This window comes from Ranitomeya imitator, chromosome 6, assembly GCF_032444005.1.
Source record: "Ranitomeya imitator isolate aRanImi1 chromosome 6, aRanImi1.pri, whole genome shotgun sequence".
Taxonomy (NCBI): domain Eukaryota; kingdom Metazoa; phylum Chordata; class Amphibia; order Anura; family Dendrobatidae; genus Ranitomeya; species Ranitomeya imitator.
The window spans coordinates 524,120,639-524,140,494 of record NC_091287.1 but is presented as its reverse complement, the minus strand read 5'-3'; the positions used below and the strand labels follow the sequence as shown (position 1 = coordinate 524,140,494).

Here is a 19,856-nt window from a genome sequence, read left to right as displayed (position 1 = left end):
AGGTGCGATCAGCTGAGTCCTCCATTTCTTCTGGAATAAGACAGTCCGAGTTGTCTTCTTGTCCCAATGCTTGTTCAAGGACCTTCAGTTTAGCAAGGGCTGTTGCTTCTTCCCTTTCTGCTTGGAGTATTTTTAATTTCCTTTGAGCTTCCATCTCATTTCTTTGAGCTTCCACTTTGTTTCTTTGAGCTTCCACTTCCACTTCAGCCTCCCTTTTAGCAAAGGAGCTTTTTACCCTAGCTTCCTCTGCAGCTGCACGGATCTCCAGTAGCTTGTCGGACAATGTTGACTTCCTGGAGTGAGATGATCTGGAAGACCGAGCTGTGATTTTGGTCGATGTTGTGCGATGTGACCTAACCTCTTGGAGGTGAGCGATGCGGAGTTCTGCTTTATCCTGGGCATCTCGTACTAATGAGGTCTTTTCTTGGAGATGAGTTTCCCTTTCAGTTACTTCTGCTGGGGCATCTTCCATGTCACAGTTACTCAGAAATGTGATGTACTTTGCAGACAGTCTCTGGTAGCGATCATAAGCGGCAGATAAACTCTTCAATGTGGCGGTTAAACCTGCAGCGTCACTGTGATAGCGTGGAAGAGCTGCTAAATAGTGATCAACTCTGCCCCATAAATGTTCTAGGTTATCATGGAACTCGTCTCTAGTAGTCTCAAAGTTCTCTCTGGCCTTTTGTGTCGGCTTGGTTACACGTTTGGGTCGTACGTCCTGCTCTGCAGTAAGTGTGGACTCTGCTCCTGCAGCATCTATGGTGTCGGGAACCTGATGTGCTTCACTTGCAGATGGGTCCACGGTGCCCTTTGTGGACATATTTTAGCTAAGATGGCGAACGGTTAAGACTTGCTAGCAGACAATGCATATGCACGCAGACACTGTAGACTTAGGTCTCTTGTTACTATTCTGCCACCGATATATGTGGATGAGATGTGTCTGAGGGATGTGATCACAAATCGCTATATAAACAATGGCAGACAGCGTTACTCGCCAACCTGTGCCACCAGTCTCTATCAGCCGCGCGTGGTGATCCGGAAGGATGATGCAGTGATACATTCAACAGGTTTTATTTACAGTACCTTGGTGAGAGTGAGGACTGTAGGTTAGAGCTGTTACAGAATCACCAGATAGAGATAATAGAAGCTTCAGGTTAGAGGTAACAAGAGAATCCTTTCTCCAGCTCTGCAGCACATGTGTATTCCAAGATGGCACGGAGTACAAAACAGGAAGAGAAGGAAAAAGATAGGAGGAGCTAAAGACAGAAAGGTGTTGTGGGAAGTACCATAACACAATATTACAGTGTTATACAGCAACGGCCAGTAGATGGCAGCAAAGCACAACAAATACAACAAATGATAGAACTAGGTATATTAGCATTACATAAATGTCCATGTATGACTGAAAGTCTATCAGAATAAACTGAACAGCACAATTATCTATCATCTATCTATCTATCATCTATCTATCTACCATCTATCTAAATTATATCTATCTATCTATCTATCCCTGTAGCCAGTATACACCACTGGGTTTCTAGTGTTATTACTAATAACATATTACATGGCTCCAGTACGTGGCGCCTGTGTTCCTCCTGCCTAAATCTGTGCAGAGATATGAAAGGAGTTTTTGTTTTCCATATTTTACCAACACGGCCGATCCTTCCTGGAAAATGTAATAACAAAAGTGGACCTGAGCATTGTAAAAAGATCATCTGGATGTGTTTTCTAGATAACTGCACACACTCAGGGGCCAACTGTAAACCTAATGATTGATAGATACTGTATATATGAGAATGCTAGATACAGTAGATAGATGATACATAGATAATAAACAGATATGAGATAGATAGATAATAGAAACAGCAGATGATAGATAATACTGTAACATAGTAACATAGTAACATAGTTAGTAAGGCCGAAAAAAGACATTTGTCCATCCAGTTCAGCCTATATTCCATCATAATAAATACCCAGATCTACGTCCTTCTACAGAACCTAATAATTGTATGATACAATATTGTTCTGCTCCAGGAAGACATCCAGGCCTCTCTTGAACCCCTCGACTGAGTTCGCCATCACCACCTCCTCAGGCAAGCAATTCCAGATTCTCACTGCCCTAACAGTAAAGAATCCTCTTCTATGTTGGTGGAAAAACCTTTTCTCCTCCAGACGCAAAGAATGCCCCCTTGTGCCCGTCACCTTCCTTGGTATAAACAGATCCTCAGCGAGATATTTGTATTGTCCCCTTATATACTTATACATGGTTATTAGATCGCCCCTCAGTCGTCTTTTTTCTAGACTAAATAATCCTAATTTCGCTAATCTATCTGGGTATTGTAGTTCTCCCATCCCCTTTATTAATTTTGTTGCCCTCCTTTGTACTCTCTCTAGTTCCATTATATCCTTCCTGAGCACCGGTGCCCAAAACTGGACACAGTACTCCATGTGCGGTCTAACTAGGGATTTGTACAGAGGCAGTATAATGCTCTCATCATGTGTATCCAGACCTCTTTTAATGCACCCCATGATCCTGTTTGCCTTGGCAGCTGCTGCTGATATAGATGATAGAATCATCTTGGTGGACTCCTCAAAGTTTTTGAGGATGGTACATACATCTGACATCCATGTCCACTCCTGAGATCTTATGTGTGGAGTCTGATCTGAATACCGATGGCCTTGTTGATGCTGGTAGTCAACAACTGCTCTCTTCTGCAGTGTAGAGTTCCAACGTGTGGGGACATCACACACCAGTCGGTGAGCCGGAAGCTGCAACTGCTGCTGAAGCACGGCAAGGGTGGTGGAAGCTGTAGCTGACTTTCTAAAATGGGCACTCAGTCGGCGTACTTTCACAATCAGATCTGGCTGCTCCGGGTATCTTTTGAGAAACCGTTGAAAAACGAGGTTAAGCAAATGGGACAGGCAAGGTGCGCTCTCCTCGCATCAGAGCCGCCACCAGGTTCTGACCATAGTCACACATGACCATGCCTGGCTGTAGGTTCAGCGGTGTCAGCCACAGATCTGCCTGCTTTTTCAGAGCTGTCCACAACTCTTCAGCATTGTGCGGTTTGTCACCTATGCAGATTAGCTTCAGCACAGCCTGTTGCCGCTTGGCTGAGGCAGTGCTGCAGTGCTTCCAGCTTATGACTGATGTGGTCATTTTGGAGATAGAGGCTGAAGGAGAGGAGGAGGTGCAGGAGCTGTAGACTGTGGGGCCAACCTTGATTGATGTAGGGCCTGCAATCCTCGGCGTCAGGAGGACGTGTTCCATCCCAAGGTCCAACCAGGTCCCGACTTCCACTATGTTTACCCAGTGTGCCGTCAGCAAGATGTAGCGTCCCTGCCCACAAGCACTTGTCCACCTGTCTGGGGTTAGGTGGACATTTACAGTAACAGCGTTGTTGAGGGCACGACTAATTTTGTGGGATACGTATTTGTGTAATGCGGGGACAGCACACCGGGAAAAATAGGGCAGCTGAGGACCGAGTACCTTGGGACAGCCACCGCCATCAGGTTACAGAAAGCTTCCGTCTCCACGAGTCTAAAAGGCAACATTTTGAGCGCAAGCAGACAAGGAATGTGTGAATTTAGTACTGTGGCTTGTGGGGCGTTGGCAGCATATTTCCGCTTGCGTTCCAAAGACTGGGGTATGGACAACTGAATGCTGCGCTGGGACAAGGACGTAGACGTGCTTGCTGATGGTGCTACTTGAGTGTGTGCAACAACAGGTGCAGGGCAGGAGGCATCTTCGCAGTCACCATGGAGAGGGGATTGGCTTCCACGCACAACAGCAGAAGAAGCAGTGGTGTCACTCGCAGACAGTGTTCATGGAGCCTGGGGTTCGGCCCACAAAGTTGGATGCTTTGCTGCCATGTGCCTGATCATGCTGGTGGTGGTCAGGCTGATAGTTTTGCTATCCCTGCTGATGCGGGCATGGCAGGTGGTGCAAATGGCCTGTTTGGAGTTATTGGCAGAGTCTGTAAAAAACAACCAGACTTGGGAAGACCTAACACTTGTACTGGCAACTTCCATCATGTTGGTGTTACTGATAATGGTTGCCCATCTTCTGTCTGTGGCCAGCAAATTGCTTCTTCCTGCCTGTTGGGGTGCTACACCTCCCTCACCCTATGTGCTACTGCCCTCACTATGCATGTCCTCCTGCCAGGTTGGGTCAGTTACTATATCATCCACCACTTCCTCTTCCACATCTGCACCCTGCTGCTAATCCTGACTTTCTGGCAATTGTGTCTCATCATCGTCCACCTATTGTGACACATTCCCAATGTCACCTTCATGTCAACGTGGCTGCTCAAATATTTGGAAATCGCTACATGCGATATCCTCTTGCCCCGCTTCAAGTGCACCGGGAGAGAGGCCCGAATCTCTAAATGGAAAAGTGAACAGCTCTTCGGAGTGTCCAAGTGTGGGATCAGTTGTCTCCGGGCGCTATGCATGGTGGGAGGAAGGAGAATCAGGGTGGGGAATATGCGGTCCAGACTCATGGCTACTGAGACTTAATGGTGGTGGCGGCAAAGTGACTGGAAGCATTATCCGCTATCCAACAACAACCTTTCGACACTGCTCTGGGATCAATAGTGGTGTGCTGCTGCGGTCCCCTAGTGATTGTGACAGGAAGGTCGAGCGAGAAGTTGTGGGTGTTTGTTGTGGTCCAATTTCAGTTTGCCCTCGGCCTCGCTCTCTGCATGCACCATCACCATCGCATCTACTTCACCGTCCCTTGGCACGCGCCTTGGTAATTTTAAATGGACTACAATATTTTGCACGTTCACTAAAAATGACTGACTTTGGAGCAAACTTATATGCAATCCGTGTGTGGGAAAACCAATATCTGGCCTGTAGGTAGCACCTTTTTTTGTAAGCAAACTGGTGTCAATAACTAGACAAAGGCCGGAGTCACACTACAGCGAGGTACGTCCGAGTCTCGCAGGTTAAAAACAAGGATTGGCACCGGGACTACAGAGTGGAGCGTGCGGCTCCATGTATTGCTATGCGGCCGCACGCTCCACTCCAGAGTGCCGGTGCCAGAGCTTGGATTTAACCTGCGAGACTCGGACGTATCGCTGTGTATGATCCCGGCCTAAGACACAGCAAAAGCAGTTCAATTGAGCCCAAAAAATTCCCCAGTTTTTAGCCCACAGATAGGTGAGGCCTGTGACGGAGATACTAGACTTTAAATTATCTGGCCTGTATTTTTTTTTTTTACAGCAAAATTGTGTCAATAAGTAGGCTGAGGCTACTTTAACAGTAGCGTCAGATTCGGCCCGTCGCATTGCGTCGGGCCGAGATTCCGACGCTAGCGTTTGATGCGCCGCACAATGGGTGCAGCGGATGCATTTCTCTGGCGCATCCGCTGCCCCATTGTGAGGTGCGGGGAGGTGGGGGCGGAGTTCCGGCCGCGCATGCGCGGTCGGAAAAAGCGGTCCGTCGGCAGCAAAAAACATTACATTTAACGTTTTTTGCTCCCGGCGGTCCGCCACAACACGGCGCAACCGTCGCACGACGGTTGTGACGCGTGTCAATACGTCGCAATGCGTCGGTAATGTTACTCTATGGGGCAAAAACGCATCCTGCAAACAACTTTGCGTTTTTTCCCCTAAACGACGCATTGCGACGTATTCAAAAAAACGTCAGTGTGAAAGTAGCCTAAGACACAGCAAGAAATATTCAATGGAGCCCTGAAATGGCACAATTTTCAGCACAATTATAGGCAATCTGTGTGGCGGACAAAACACAGTGTAAAATATCTGCCCTTTAGGTAAAGATTTTTTTTTAAAGCCAACTGATGTCAAGAACTTGTATAAGACACTCCAAAAATTTTTTTTACAGTACCACAAAAATGGCAGATGTGATCGCCGTGATGGCCAAACCCCTGTGTAAAATAGCTGTATTTTAACACTGTGTTATGGAAAGGATCTGGCTGTATTCTGCAGTGCCAACAAGCAAATGGAGGAAAAAAAGTGTGCTCTGGATTGCTTTGGAATAATAATCAGGACTGAGATGCAAAACAAATGATTCCTGGGCTATGTATATACGGCCAATATCTGTAATAGGCAGCAGCAGACATTAATGGAATGGACCCTCTTGCTGCATGCATCGACACTTCATGTGTATCCCAAAATGGCATCAATAAAAATGCCCGCTCGCCAGGCAAAGAAAAAAGCAAACTCTTAAACCTATGCCAACTGAAAAATAAAAAAAAAAGTATTGACTTTAGAAAAAAAGAGAAGGAAAAAAAGCAAAAAAAAAGAAAAGAAAAAATGGCCGTGGAGTGAAGGGGCCCCTGTACATATAATAACCAAATACTATTATTGTAATTTTAAAAACGTACCACTAGATGGCAGAGGAATACATGGTCTCTATTCAGTGACCTCTTATATGAAGGTGCGTAGTGACCAGCGTTAATTTTTTTTTTGTTTTTGGGGGGCAGGGGGCGAGTTAGCCAATTAGGCGCCGCTGTCAATCGTGGCCACAGCATTTAGTAGAATAGGAACAGAGTCGGCTCATTTCATCACCCCCAATTCCCACCACCCACAAGCGATTGTCACCTCCTAGTCCGCCATATTATTACACTTTTTTAATAATTAAATGAACTATTAATTAATAATGTTTTGTATTTCAGGTGACAAGGGATATAAAGGTTTACCTGGACTACCGGGAGGAAAGGGGAAACCAGGTATGGTAACCATATTTTATATACAGTGCAGATGGAGCAGAATTTAGAGCACAGTGCCAGTCTGCAAGGCCCTTCTTCAGGCTACCTGGTATGGATTATAGGCAATGGAGGGAGGGAGATTTTCAATCAAAAGTTTCACGTTTGGAAATTGCCTCGTCTGACAGGAAGAGGAATATAACTCTATGGCGCCACCTGCTTGAAACATCGATCCTAAAAGTCACTATTGACTCTTGTCGGGTGTCCCGAGACAAGGGGCTCCTTTCATGTCACCACCACTAGGGGCGCCCTAGCTCATCCTGCTCCCCAGATTACTTCTGATGGTGAAGACACCGGGCCATGTACCTTGCCTTAGCTCCTGAATTTGCCCTTAGTCTGTACAATTCCCACACCCAGGGAAGAGGGGAGTAGTAGTGCTCCATAATACACCAACCAAACTAACAAGGTAATACGAACAGGGGTACAAACATTCAAATATAGTTACACATATAACATAGGAATGCACTAAGGAGTGGAGGATGGGATTAAACCACAGTAGGAGAAGAAAAGGAAATATCACAGTCTCAAAACCTAGCAACAGTCACAGATAAATCCACCAAACACCTTCTCCTACAACAACCACCACCAACAACAACGACCTCCAGTCATGCAGCATAAGCTAACTCTGACACTGAGTGCTAGCCAGGGCCCAAATTATATAAGAGATGGGAGTGCACAGTGCACAGCTGAGAGCCTTAATGCAGGAAAGCTTCCAGGAGCTCTCAACTGAGCAGACTAACCCCTGCTCTGCCAAAAGAAATTTACACTATTTAATATGAAGGTGAAGTGCTTCTAATCAGTGCAGGAGTAGGAGAAATCAGACGCTGCGGTCTTCTGGCTCCTCCCTGTTGCAGTAAACCCGTGACACTCAATTTGCAGTGTTTCAGGGTGTGGCCCCTCATCAGTGTAAAGTGTGTGATCTGATTTGGTTAGGTGAGAGGCTCTGAACTGAGGTCAAGGGGGTAACGTTTGTCCTTTGCGGAGAGTGACATATCGGCTCTGGAATGACAATGTAAGGAGAAATATACGTCGCAACAAACCCACAAAAGTAGAAGTTTTTTTTCAACTTTAAGTTAGGCCTTTAACCCCTTAACGTCCATTGACGGACACAGTCCGTCATGGCCTTCTGTGAGTTCCCGCATCAAGGCGGTCTATGTCTGTGTAAACACGCAGTGGTAGTTCAGTGCCGAGAGAGAGGCATGGCAATGGGTGCAGGGACCGATGCAGTCAGTCCCCGAACCCAGAACGCTGTGATTGGTCAGTCAATCTGACTGACCAATCACAGCATGATCACGTAGATGCTGAAATTTCAGCATTTCCTGCCCAATCAGTGCAGGAGCTCAGCTCTGCCAGTGGCCGAGCTTTTTCACCAGCAGCCAGGTGTGGCATCCGTGCCACCCCTGACTGTTAACCCCCTAATTACTGCGATCGAGCGCGATCGCAGCCTTCAGGGGGGGAGACAGAAGGACGGGAACTCCCTCTGCCTTCAGATCAGCGTCCCAGCGACGTCATTGCGGGGCCCAATCTCTGCCATGATGACCCGGAGTCGTCATTACGACCCCCAGGTCATCAAGCTACGGAAAGCCTCTGAGACCATGCTCACAGCATGGTCTCAGAAGCTTTCACCGTAGAAATAATGCTCTGCAATGCTAGTGCATTGCAATGCATTATTCCTGCAACCAAAGTGAAAAAAGCGAAAGTCCCATAAAGGAAATAGGTAAAAAAGGAAACATTTAAAAAAAAAAAAAAAAAAAAGTAAAAAAAATAATAATAATTTTAAAAATCCACTAATAAATACACATTTTTATGTAAAAAAAATAATTTACAAAAAAAATGCAAATGTTTGGTATTGCCGCGTCAATAAAAATCCCATCTATAAAAGTGTCACACTAGTTAACCTCTTCAGTGAATGCCGTAAAAAAAAAAAAGAACACACAAAAAAGTAGCAAATTATATTTTTTCCAAACGGTATCATCATACTGCTTTGAAAAAGTGGAATAAAACACAATAAAAAAAGAATGGTAATAAAGATAGTATCACTGAAAGCGCCATCTTGTCCCACAAAAAACAAGCCGCCATACAGCTCCATCAGTGGGAAAAAAAAAAGTTATAGCTCTCAGAATAAAGCAATTCTAAAATAATTATTTTTTTCTAGAAAAGTTTTTATTGTGTAAAAGCGCCAAAACATAAAAAAATTATATAAATGAGGTATCGCTGTAATCGTACTGACCCGAAGAATAAAACTGCCTTATTAATTTTACCAAACGCGGAACAGAGAAAAATAAAATCTGAATTGCTGTTTTTTGTTCATTCTGCCTCCACAAAAATCCAAATAGAAAGCGATCCAAAAAATCATGTGCCCGAAAATGGTACCAATAAAAACGTCAACTCATCCCGCAAAAAATAACCTGTCACATGACTGTCGGACGAAACATGGAAAAATTATAGCTTTCAAAATGTGGCGATGCAAAAACTTCTTACAAAAAAAGGCTAAACATAAAAAATTATATAAATCTGGTATTGCTGTAATTGCACTGACCCGAAGAATAAAGTTTCCTAATCACTAATACCGCATGAGGAACGGCGTAAAAAATAAAACCAATTCTTCACCTTTTGTGGATTTGTTCATTCTGCCTCCCAAAGATTGCAGTAAGATGGTCACAGTGGTTTCCCCCCACATATGGGGTATCGGCGTACTCAGGACAAATTGCTCAACAACTTTTGGGGTCCTATTTCTCCTGTTACCCTTGGGAAATAAAAATTTGGGGGCAAAAAGATCATTTTTGTGGAAAAAAAATATGATTTTTTTATTTTCTGCGTTATAAACTTCTGTGAAGCACTTGGAAATCGCTGGTCAACTTTTAACCCTTATAACTTCCTAACAAAAAAAAAGGTTGTTTCCAAAATTGTGCTGATGTAAAGTAGACATGTGGGAAATGTCATTTATTAACTATTTTGTGTGACATATCTCTCTGGTTTAAGGGCATAAAAATTAAAAGTTTGAAAACTGCAAAATATTAGAAATTTTTGCCATCTTTCCATTTTTTTTCATAAATAAACGCAAGTTATATCGAAGAAATGTTACCACTAACATGAATTACAATATGTCTCAAAAAACAATCTGAGAATCAGCGGGATCCGTTACAGCGTTCCAGGGTTATGACCTCATAAAGTGACAGTGGTCAGATTTCAAAACTAAGACCTGGACGTTAAGCTGCAAAGTGGCCTGGTCCTTAAGGGGTTAAGTTTGCACTTTCATCTTAAAAATAAACAAGCAACAAAAAACAAACAGATCCAACTTATAAATGAATTAAAAAACACACAAATTTACCTGCTTTAAAAGGGATTTGTTTGCTTCAACTTTACAACTGATTGTTTTTTCCAAGCAACAGTCACTAATAACTCCTCCAAGTCTCTTTCTCATATCAACTCCTTTCCCTCCGTCAGCTATGCAGCAATAAAGCTAGCTCTGACAAGGATTAGTAACAGAGCCCAGATTATAAAGGGAAAAGGAGTGGCTAACCGAGCTCAGCTGTGAGCACAGGGATTTCCAGCATGGCCAATTAACCCCTGTTCTGCCAGAAGAAATAAATGCATTAAATATGATGGAGAAGTGCTTCTTCTCAGTGCCGGAGTAGCAGCAATCAGATGCTGCAGTCTTCTCACTTCACACTGTCGCGGTAACCCCATGACCCCACAGATGCATGTCTTGTGGCTGTTTGACAGGTGCAACACATGCAAGGATTTTCTGTTAGACAATTCCTGCATGTGTTGCAGCTGCCCAACAGCAGCGAGACATGACGCCGCGGGAACTCAAACATATTTTCTTAACTTGCCGAAAACACTTGGTTAGCACCCAAGCATGCTCAGATAATGCCTTATCTGAGCACGTTCGATCATCACTAGTGACGCAAATCTAGACAAAAACAGCCACAAAAGTCACGATGAATCACAGATGTGGCTCAGAGCGCATCTCACATATGTACACATCACGGGCAGACATACCGCATGTGCAGCCGGTGCGGCTGCACTGGGGCCCGGAGGTGGAGGGGAGCCCCTGCAGGGTGGCTAACACTGAGGGCAGTCTGGCCTGTTTCTCTGTCTCTGAGGCTCTGGGGAGCCCCTGGCCAGATTGTCCTCATGTGTGGTGGGCAGGGAGCGATCCCTTCAGCTCCACTACCTACAGGAGAAAATGGCAGTGGAGCTGAGCTGCAGGAATCCGTTCTCCACTTCCTGCCCGTGCTTCCTAGAATCATAGAATGGTAGAGTTGGAAAGGACCTCCTGGGTCATCTGATCCAGCTCCCTGCTCAGAGCAGGATTCACTAAATCATCCCAGACAGATGTGTGTCCAGCCTCTGTTTGAAAACTTCCATGGAAGGAGAACTCACCACCTCTCGTGGCAGCCTGTTCCACTCATTGATCACCCTCGGTCAAAAAGTTTTTTCCAATAACTAATCTGTTTCTCCTCCCATTCAGTTTCATCCCATTGCTTCTAGCCTTTCCTTGTGCAAATGAGAATAGAGATGATCCTTCTACAATGTGACAGCCCTTGAGATATTTGTACACAGCTTTTAAGTCTCCTCTCAGTCTTCTTTTTTGCAAGCTAAACATTCCCAAATCCTGTAACCCTTCCTCATAGGACATGGTGGTGTTTGTGTGTGTGAACGTGTGTGTGAACGTGTGGAGAGGTGAATGGTGGTGTGTGTGAGGGAAATAATGTAGGTGGTGGGGGAGAACAATAATTGGGGTGGTGGAGAGGGCAATGATGGAGGTGATGGGGATGGCAATATACATAGTTAGTAAGGCCGAAAAAAGACATTTGTCCATCCAGTTCAGCCTATATTCCATCATAATAAATCCCCAGATTTATGTCCTTTTACAGAACCTAATAATTGTATGATACAATATTGTTCTGCTCCAGGAAGACATCCAGGTCTCTCTTGAACCCCTCGACTGAGTTCGCCATCACCACCTCCTCAGGCAAGCAATTCCAGATTCTCACTGCCCTAACAGTAAAGAATCCTCTTCTATGTTGGTGGAAAAACCTTCTCTCCTCCAGACGCAAAGAATGCCCCCTTGTGCCCGTCACCTTCCTTGGTATAAACAGATCCTCAGCGAGATATTTGTATTGTCCCCTTATATACTTATACATGGTTATTAGATCGCCCCTCAGTCGTCTTTTTTCTAGACTAAATAATCCTAATTTCGCTAATCTATCTGGGCATTGTAGTTCTCCCATCCCCTTTATTAATTTTGTTGCCCTCCTTTGTACTCTCTCTAGTTCGATTATATCCTTCCTGAGCACCGGTGCCCAAAACTGGACACAGTACTCCATGTGCGGTCTAACTAGGGATTTGTACAGAGGCAGTATAATGCTCTCATCATGTGTTCTCTCCACCACCCCAATGATTGGGGTGGTGGAGAGAACAATGATTGGGGTGGTGGAGAGGGTAATTATGGAAGTGGGGAGAGGGCAATGATGGGGTGGTAGAAAGTCAATGATGGAGGTGGAGGGGGGAGAACAATGATGGAGGTGGTAGAGGAGGGCAATGATGGAGGTGGTGAGGGAGAGGGCAAAGATGGAGATGGTGGGAGAGGGCAATGATGAAGGTGGTGGAGAAGGTCATGATGGAGGTTGTGGAGATGGTAATTATGGAGGTGGGGAGAGGGCAATGATGTGAGTGGTGGGGGAGAACAATGATTGGGGTGGTGGAGAGGGCATTGATGGGGTGGTGGGGGAGAACAATGATTGGGGTGGTGGATAGGGCAATGATGGCGATGATTCAGGTGGGGGGAGAAGGCAATGATGGAGAGGGCAGTGATTGGGGTGGTGTAGAGGGTATATTTTATATGTAATAAAGGAGACTATGTACTATATATATATATACATGTTTGTGCCCATATATATATATGTAGCTTTGTTACCATAAAAGGAGGGGGGCCCAGACACATTTCTTGCACAGGGGGCCCAAGCTCGCCCTATTACTTCTGAAGGTAAAGATGCCGGGGCTGACACCTTTGCCTTATCTCCTGAGCTAGCCCTCCGTCTGGTCTCTTCCACCACCCAGGGAAGAGGGGCACTACCGTGCACCGCAGTACACCAACCCGACAAACAAGGCAACACAAGCGAAGTTTAACATAAAACACCAGGCATACAAAATATTCACTCACATATAACATAGGAATGCGCTTGGGGAGTGGAGGAAGGGGAATAAACCAAAGTAGAGGAGGGAAGGGAATTACCACACTTACAAACCACTCAACAGTCACAGATGACTCCTCCAGAACTCCTTCTCTTATGAACTCCTCTCCTCCTAAGCCATGCAGCAAATGCTATCTCTGAAATAGATTCGAATCAGGAGTCAAATTATAAAGGCAACGGGAGTGGCTAACTGAGCTCAGCTGAGAGCTCAGGATTTTCCAACATGGCCGATTAACCCCTGTTCCGCCAAAAGGAATAAACACCATTAAAATGAAGGAGAAGTGCTTCTTCTCAGTGCAGGAGTAGGAGCAATCAGACGTCTTCTGGCTCCTCTCTGTTGCAGAAACCCTGTGACACATGTATTTTACATGTCAATTCTCCTAGGCACCTTCTGTGACTGTGGACGTTATCGTAGAGCCGTCGGGCAGCTGGATGTAAAAGTCACTCAGCTGAAATCCTCTTTACAATTTGTGAAAAATGGTGAGTAATACCAAAAATAGGAATATTTCTAAGACTGGAGATGAGCGGATTGTTCTGTGGAAGATCAATTTTTGAGTTGACTTTCTTAAATTGTGATTTCCCGCAAATTCAAACCTTTTTAAAAGTTAGTTACATCTCAAGCAAGAGAGAGTGAAGCAGCCGCTGATTGTCTGCAGGGCTCACGTCACATAATGATGTCAGGTTAATCCTGGGAGAGCAAGAGGCGATCTCTCATGTATGGTGTCAGCACCAGAGGATAGTACAGGCTGTTGTTATTTTACAAATGGAAATGTAGCAATTAAAAAAAAATTAAAAATGGGTTTCCAAGTAGTGGACGACAACTTTTACTTTGTGATCTGGCAAAAGAAGCTCAGAAAAAGACAGATAAATCAGTTACAAACTCTTCTGTGAGAACCAGATCACTAACAGATTCTCAGGATAGGGGGTCTCCCGCAGCTTCTCTCTGAACACTGGCTGTGATTGACATGTTTCTCCCAATACACCCAAGCAGGACGAGACCTGTCACTCCCAAGCAGTGGGCAGGGAGAAGCCACCAGAGGTTTCATCTTTTAAAAATACAATCAGTGTTAGATAGGTGAGGGTGAAGCTGCTGATACCTTTGGATATGGTCATAGTTAAATGAAGGAAAGACATTGTAATACTACTTGAGCTGTGATCACAGATGTCCTGTGGGCGGTGCCATCTTGTGAAGTTTTGGGCAGTCTCCACTCTGATGGTTCTTCAACCCCTCCTCACTGCTTTTGAGTGACAATTCTACCAGAGTCCTGGATGATCACCAGAGCCATCAATCTGGAGAGCATTTTAAGCAGATCGCCCAAGACATTTCACAAGGGAGCACCTTTTGGACTCTTGTGATTGCAGTTTTGAAGGACCTTGTATGTAAAGTTGGACCTGTGTGACCTGAATCTACTTGTATTTTAAGAATGGGGCCTTGTCTCCCCATGTCCATAATAAAAAGGAGGTCACGCATGTTCAATTGTAATGGTGGTCCAAAGAGAGCTACTCATTCACAGTCACCTCCCCACTTATGCGGCTGCACAGCACAGCCCTACTCTCGTGATTGATACTGGTCCCTGCTATATGATATTCATTGCACTCACTATGGATGTTCCATAAATGCTCTTGGCAAAAATAGTCCTTTAAAATTGCTCGTCTTCTTCATGTGCTGAATCTTAGAATTAATGCATTGGGATTGGATTGAGTTGTATTTTTCTTATGCCACAAAGTAATAGCTTGTTGCGTTTTACACACGGCTGCAGGTTGATAATGATTTTCCTCTGTGTCTAATAGTCATTGCTGGCATCCGGGAGACAGAAGAGAAGTTCTACTACATTGTGAAAGAAGAAAGCAGTTATAGGGATGCACTGACGCAGTGCCGGATCCGAGGTGGCACGCTGGCGATGCCCAAAGACCAAAACACCAATGCGTTGATTGCCGATTACATCTCCAGCCTGGGATTATTAAGGGTCTTCATTGGAATCAATGACATTGACAGAGAGAAGCAGTTCATGTATGTGGATGGCACGGCGGTGCAGAACTACAGCAGCTGGAAAACCGGGGAGCCCAATGATGGCTCAGGGTATGAGGACTGTGTGGAGATGCTAAGCTGCGGCGCCTGGAATGACGTAGAATGTAACCTGACCATTTACTTTGTCTGTGAGTTTATAAAAAAGGCCAAATAACTATCGTATTCTCCGGGAATGGCCTTATCTGCACGTGGATGCCGCTTAATGCCACCATTGTAATATCATACACACGTAAAGCCAATAAAACCTTGCAGTTATCGTCACTACCGGGGATGTCACAACTTTTATATAGCCACACATACAAACCTCAGATGTGGTCAGAGGCACAATCAAAGTGACGGCCAATGGCTTCCTACCAGAACCCCCATAAAGGTTCCAGTCACGATGATCCCAGAAAAACATCTGACAGTGCCCCACCTAACAGTTAAGGAGGGGTTTTTGCTGACATGTCAGAGCATAAACTCTCCGAAAACGATCAGCTTGGACAAGTTGGAGAACTTTTGCTCCGAAAAGTCAGCAAAAACAAGCAGTGTGAACACACTCTGAAAGTAGCAGCCATAGTGCAATAAAACAGTGTTTGTTAAAAAGTGCTACTCAAAGTGCCCCCTGAAAGTGCTCAGAGAGAGACTAGATGGAGGCAAATTGCATACAAGGTCTTATCTGGGAAAATAGTTATGGAGGGAAATAGCACAATTGTGCTCGCCTGGTTTGGCTTGTGTTCACACAACCTCTAAAGCGCTTGAAGTTCTTGCAGACCTACTAGGAAAAAAAGCATAGGCAATGTACAAAACAGATGGGTTCATCAACCACGTGGTTGTCCTGATGAAGGAGCTGTATGCTCCGAGATGTGTTGACGAATAAACCACTTACTATTGTGGTGCAGTGACCAATGTTATAGCCAGGGGGCGATGTCTGTGCACTTCAAGATGCACTTGGAAGCATAATTGTGATGAAACAGTGACTGGCAGTGTTGTGAATGGCCGGTATGTATCGCAGAGGTGGGTGGCCCTGTGATGGAAGCCTGGGTATGTTTTGCTCAGCATAGCTACTGCTGAGGGTTTTATTTACATTGGGAAGGCTTCCAGGTGATTTCTAGAGATGGGTGGGTCCAGTCACCTACAAACCCACCCAAAGAGGCGTGTCTGAACACCTAAGATGGTTTTGTGTTTAAGGACCGGTGGTGATGTCACGCCCACATGACTGGCCATGTGACAGGTACCTGGGGGTGGTTACACCTATGTAAAGGAGGTGTGTGTAGCACATGGGGTGAGTGTTTTGGGAGTCTGTCAGGGTGGACACACTTCCATGTGTCCTGGCTGGACACTGCAGAGTGGCCTGTGTGCTGTAGGTCCTGTATGGTCAATGTTGGAGGCTCCTGGGAGTGGAGTCGTCCTGGAAGCACCTAGAGACCGTAGACCTGGACGGTCAGTGTTGGAGGCTTCTGGAAGTGGAGTCGTCCTGCAAGCACCTAGAGACCGTAGACCTGGACGGTCTGTGTTGAGGCTGCATGAAGTCAGCATGAGGAGTGGAACTCCTCAAAGGTAACCCTGGACAAGGGGATTATAATATGTGGCAGAGAAGTTTATCTGCTGCATGAACAGACTGGTGGTCCTAATAAGTTCACGGACATAATGAAATAGACTGTATGTCATGTGGTTTATGACGTTTAATAAACCAGATTTGACCAGATTTGTGTGAGGTACAGTGCCCGAGTGCTTGAATCCTATGTCAAGCGAGTGTCCCCCAACACACTCAGGTAGCGTATCACCACATTATTTAGATTGGCATCTGTCATTCTTCTTCATACTGTCTGCAGAGAATCAACCTATCTGTTTTTTTCCAATGCCTACCCTGAAGGTGCTTGCCAAAGTGATTGAGAACGAGATCCACAGGTCTCCATATCAAAGCGAATTTTAGAAAATGGAGGTGTTTAATTGTGGCGCCCCAGAGTGATGCTACGTTTGGCGGCAAGAAAGGATAACTGTAACCAGGTACCACAAACATGCAACACATTTCACACTCCAGGCCACCAGGGAGAGCTTTTGATCCTACTTATTAGGTGACTCCCCATATATATATAACTGGTAGTCTGTAGGGAAAGTTAGTGAGTTCCAGACAGCAGTCTGAGGAGGACAGAGGGTTTACGGAGCTGTGTAGGCCACAGTGCTACAGCTCCCGGAAAGAGACATTTAGAAAGCAGAATTGATTGCAGTGAGCATGCAGGAGAGGAAGCACAGGAGAGGATACCAGAGGGAGACCAGCCCCGAGCTGGCTGCCTCCTTCTGAGGCGCAGAAATCCGGTAGCCGGAACACCGAGGTTGTAAGGACCTCCACGCCTTACATCAGAGATCGGCAGGACAGCTGAACTTCAAGCTCCCTGTCCGACCCAACACCCAGGAGGCACGGTGACACCCTTCAGAGCCTCTGGGGACTAAGGGGACTCTGGACTTGCCTCCAAACCAGCCAGACCCTACCTGCACTGTTATCCAGTGCCCTGGACTGTGGCTGCTGAAGTCTTCAGTAAACGAAGTAAAGAGACTGCAAACCTGTGTCCTCATTCCTTGCTGCACCTCTCACCATTCTACCATCTTCACACTGGGAAGCCCTGGGGATCTACTTCACCTGTGGGAAGGTATACCATCTAGCTGCCATAACATCACCCCAGAGGACCCCTTAAAGCAGCGTCAGTCACCCTGACCGAATACCACAGGTGGCGTCATGAACAATAGACTTTATCCCTTTAAAGACCTTTCCCCCTTTTTCACATGAGCAACCCCCAGGGTCACGGACCGGGTCGCCACCGTGACATCCCCCTGTGAACCATCGGACCCGGTACCGAGTACCCCACGGCCATGGCAGAGCGACTTATAATACTAACAACATTTCTGTACAAAAGGCTAAATTACAGTTAGTTATATTTTGTACATAGGAGGCAGTATTATAGTAGTTATATTCTTGTACATAGGAGCAGTATTATAGTAGTTATATTCTTGTACATAGGAGGCAGTATTATAGTAGTTATATTCTTGTACATAGGAGGCAGTATTATAGTAGTTATATTTTTGTACATGGGAGCAGTATTATAGTAGTTATATTCTTGTACATAGGAGCAGTATTATAGTAGTTATATTCTTGTACATCGAATCAGTATTACAGTAGTTATATTCTTGTGCATATGAGCAGTATTATAGTAGTTATATTCTTGTACATAGGAGGCAGTATTATAGTAGTTATATTCTTGTACATAGGAGGCAGTATTATAGTAGTTATATTTTTGTACATGGGAGCAGTATTATAGTAGTTATATTCTTGTACATATGAGCAGTATTATAGTAGTTATATTCTTGTACATCGAATCAGTATTACAGTAGTTATATTCTTGTGCATATGAGCAGTATTATAGTAGTTATATTCTTGTACATAGGAGCAGTATTATAGTAGTTATATTCTTCTACATAGGGGCAGTATTATAATAGTTATATTCTTGAACACAGGGGCAGTATTATAGTAGTTATATTCTTGTACATAGGGGCAGTATTATAGTAGTTATATTCTTGTACATACAAGCAGTATTATAGTAGTTATATTCTTGTACATAGGGGCAGTATTATAGTAGTTATATTCTTGTAGATAGGGGCAGTATTATAGTATTTATATTCTTGTACATACAAGCAGTATTATAGTAGTTATATTCTTGTACATAGGGGCAGTATTATAGTAGTTATATTCTTGTACATACAAGCAGTATTATAGTAGTTATATTCTTGTACATAGGAGCAGTATTATAGTAGTTATATTCTTGTACATAGGAGCAGTATTATAGTAGTTATATTCTTGTACATAGGAGCAGTATTATAGCAGTTATATTCTTGTACATAGGGAGCAGTATTAGAGTAGTTATACTCTTGTACATCAGGGCAGTATTATAGTAGTTATATTCTTCTACATAGGAGCAGTATTATAGTAGTTATATTCTTGTACATAAGGGCAGTATTATAGTAGTTATATTCTTGTACATAGGAGCAGTATTATAGTAGTTATATTCTTGTACATAGGAGCAGTATTATAGTAGTTATAATCTTGTACATAGGGGCAGTATTATAGTAGTTATATTCTTGTATATAGGAGCAGTATTATAGCAGTTATATTCTTGTATATAGGAGCAGTATTATAGTAGTTATATTCTTGTATATAGGGGCAGTATTATAGTAGTTATATTCTTGTATATAGGAGCAGTATTATAGCAGTTATATTCTTGTATATAGGAGCAGTATTATAGTAGTTATATTCTTGTACATAGGAGCAGTATTATAGTAGTTATATTCTTGTACATAGGGCAGTATTATAGTAGTTATATTCTTGTACATATTGGCAGTATTATAGTAGTTATATTCTTGTACATAGGAGCAGTATTATAGTAGTTATATTCTTGTATATAGGGGCAGTATTATAGTAGTTATGTATCTTCTTGTACATAGGGGCAGTATTATGGTAGTTTTATTCTTGTACATAGGACCAGTATTATGGTAAATATGCCCACCTACATTTATGGTAGTGTTTTAGTAGTTATATTCATATCTATGTACAGTATGGCAATTTTATATAGTCAGGAGATTCCACAGATACAAGCTTTCATTTCCCCAAGGTCAAAATGAAGTGAACTTAAATCACTATAGTGTAAAATTGGATAGGTTCAATAAAACTGCAGATTGTAGAGAGGGGATATAGTATTGCCATTTGACACTTTCTATCACAAATCCTGATACAACACATAATTGATATAAATAAGATATATTGTATGTATTAATGTATAAAAGAAAGCATCGGGTGTACATCATAATAATATCTGCCCCATCCAGTTTAAATTAGAAAGAAAATGTCAGTTGTTAATAATTT

At 43.9% G+C, this 19,856-nt stretch overlaps 1 protein-coding gene across 1 annotated transcript in view; it reads left to right on the top strand.

Moving 5' to 3' along the window:
* The window catches only part of COLEC10 (collectin subfamily member 10), a 121,173-nt gene extending 105,950 nt beyond the window's left edge, over positions 1-15,223 (top strand). Inside the window, exons 5-7 of the mRNA XM_069731827.1 lie at positions 6,641-6,694; positions 13,318-13,413; positions 14,725-15,223. Of these exons, the coding sequence (XP_069587928.1) occupies positions 6,641-6,694; positions 13,318-13,413; positions 14,725-15,116 (542 nt within the window). The 3' untranslated portion in view covers positions 15,117-15,223. The remainder of the gene's footprint in view (positions 1-6,640; positions 6,695-13,317; positions 13,414-14,724) is intronic.
* Positions 15,224-19,856: the final 4,633 nt, after the last annotated feature.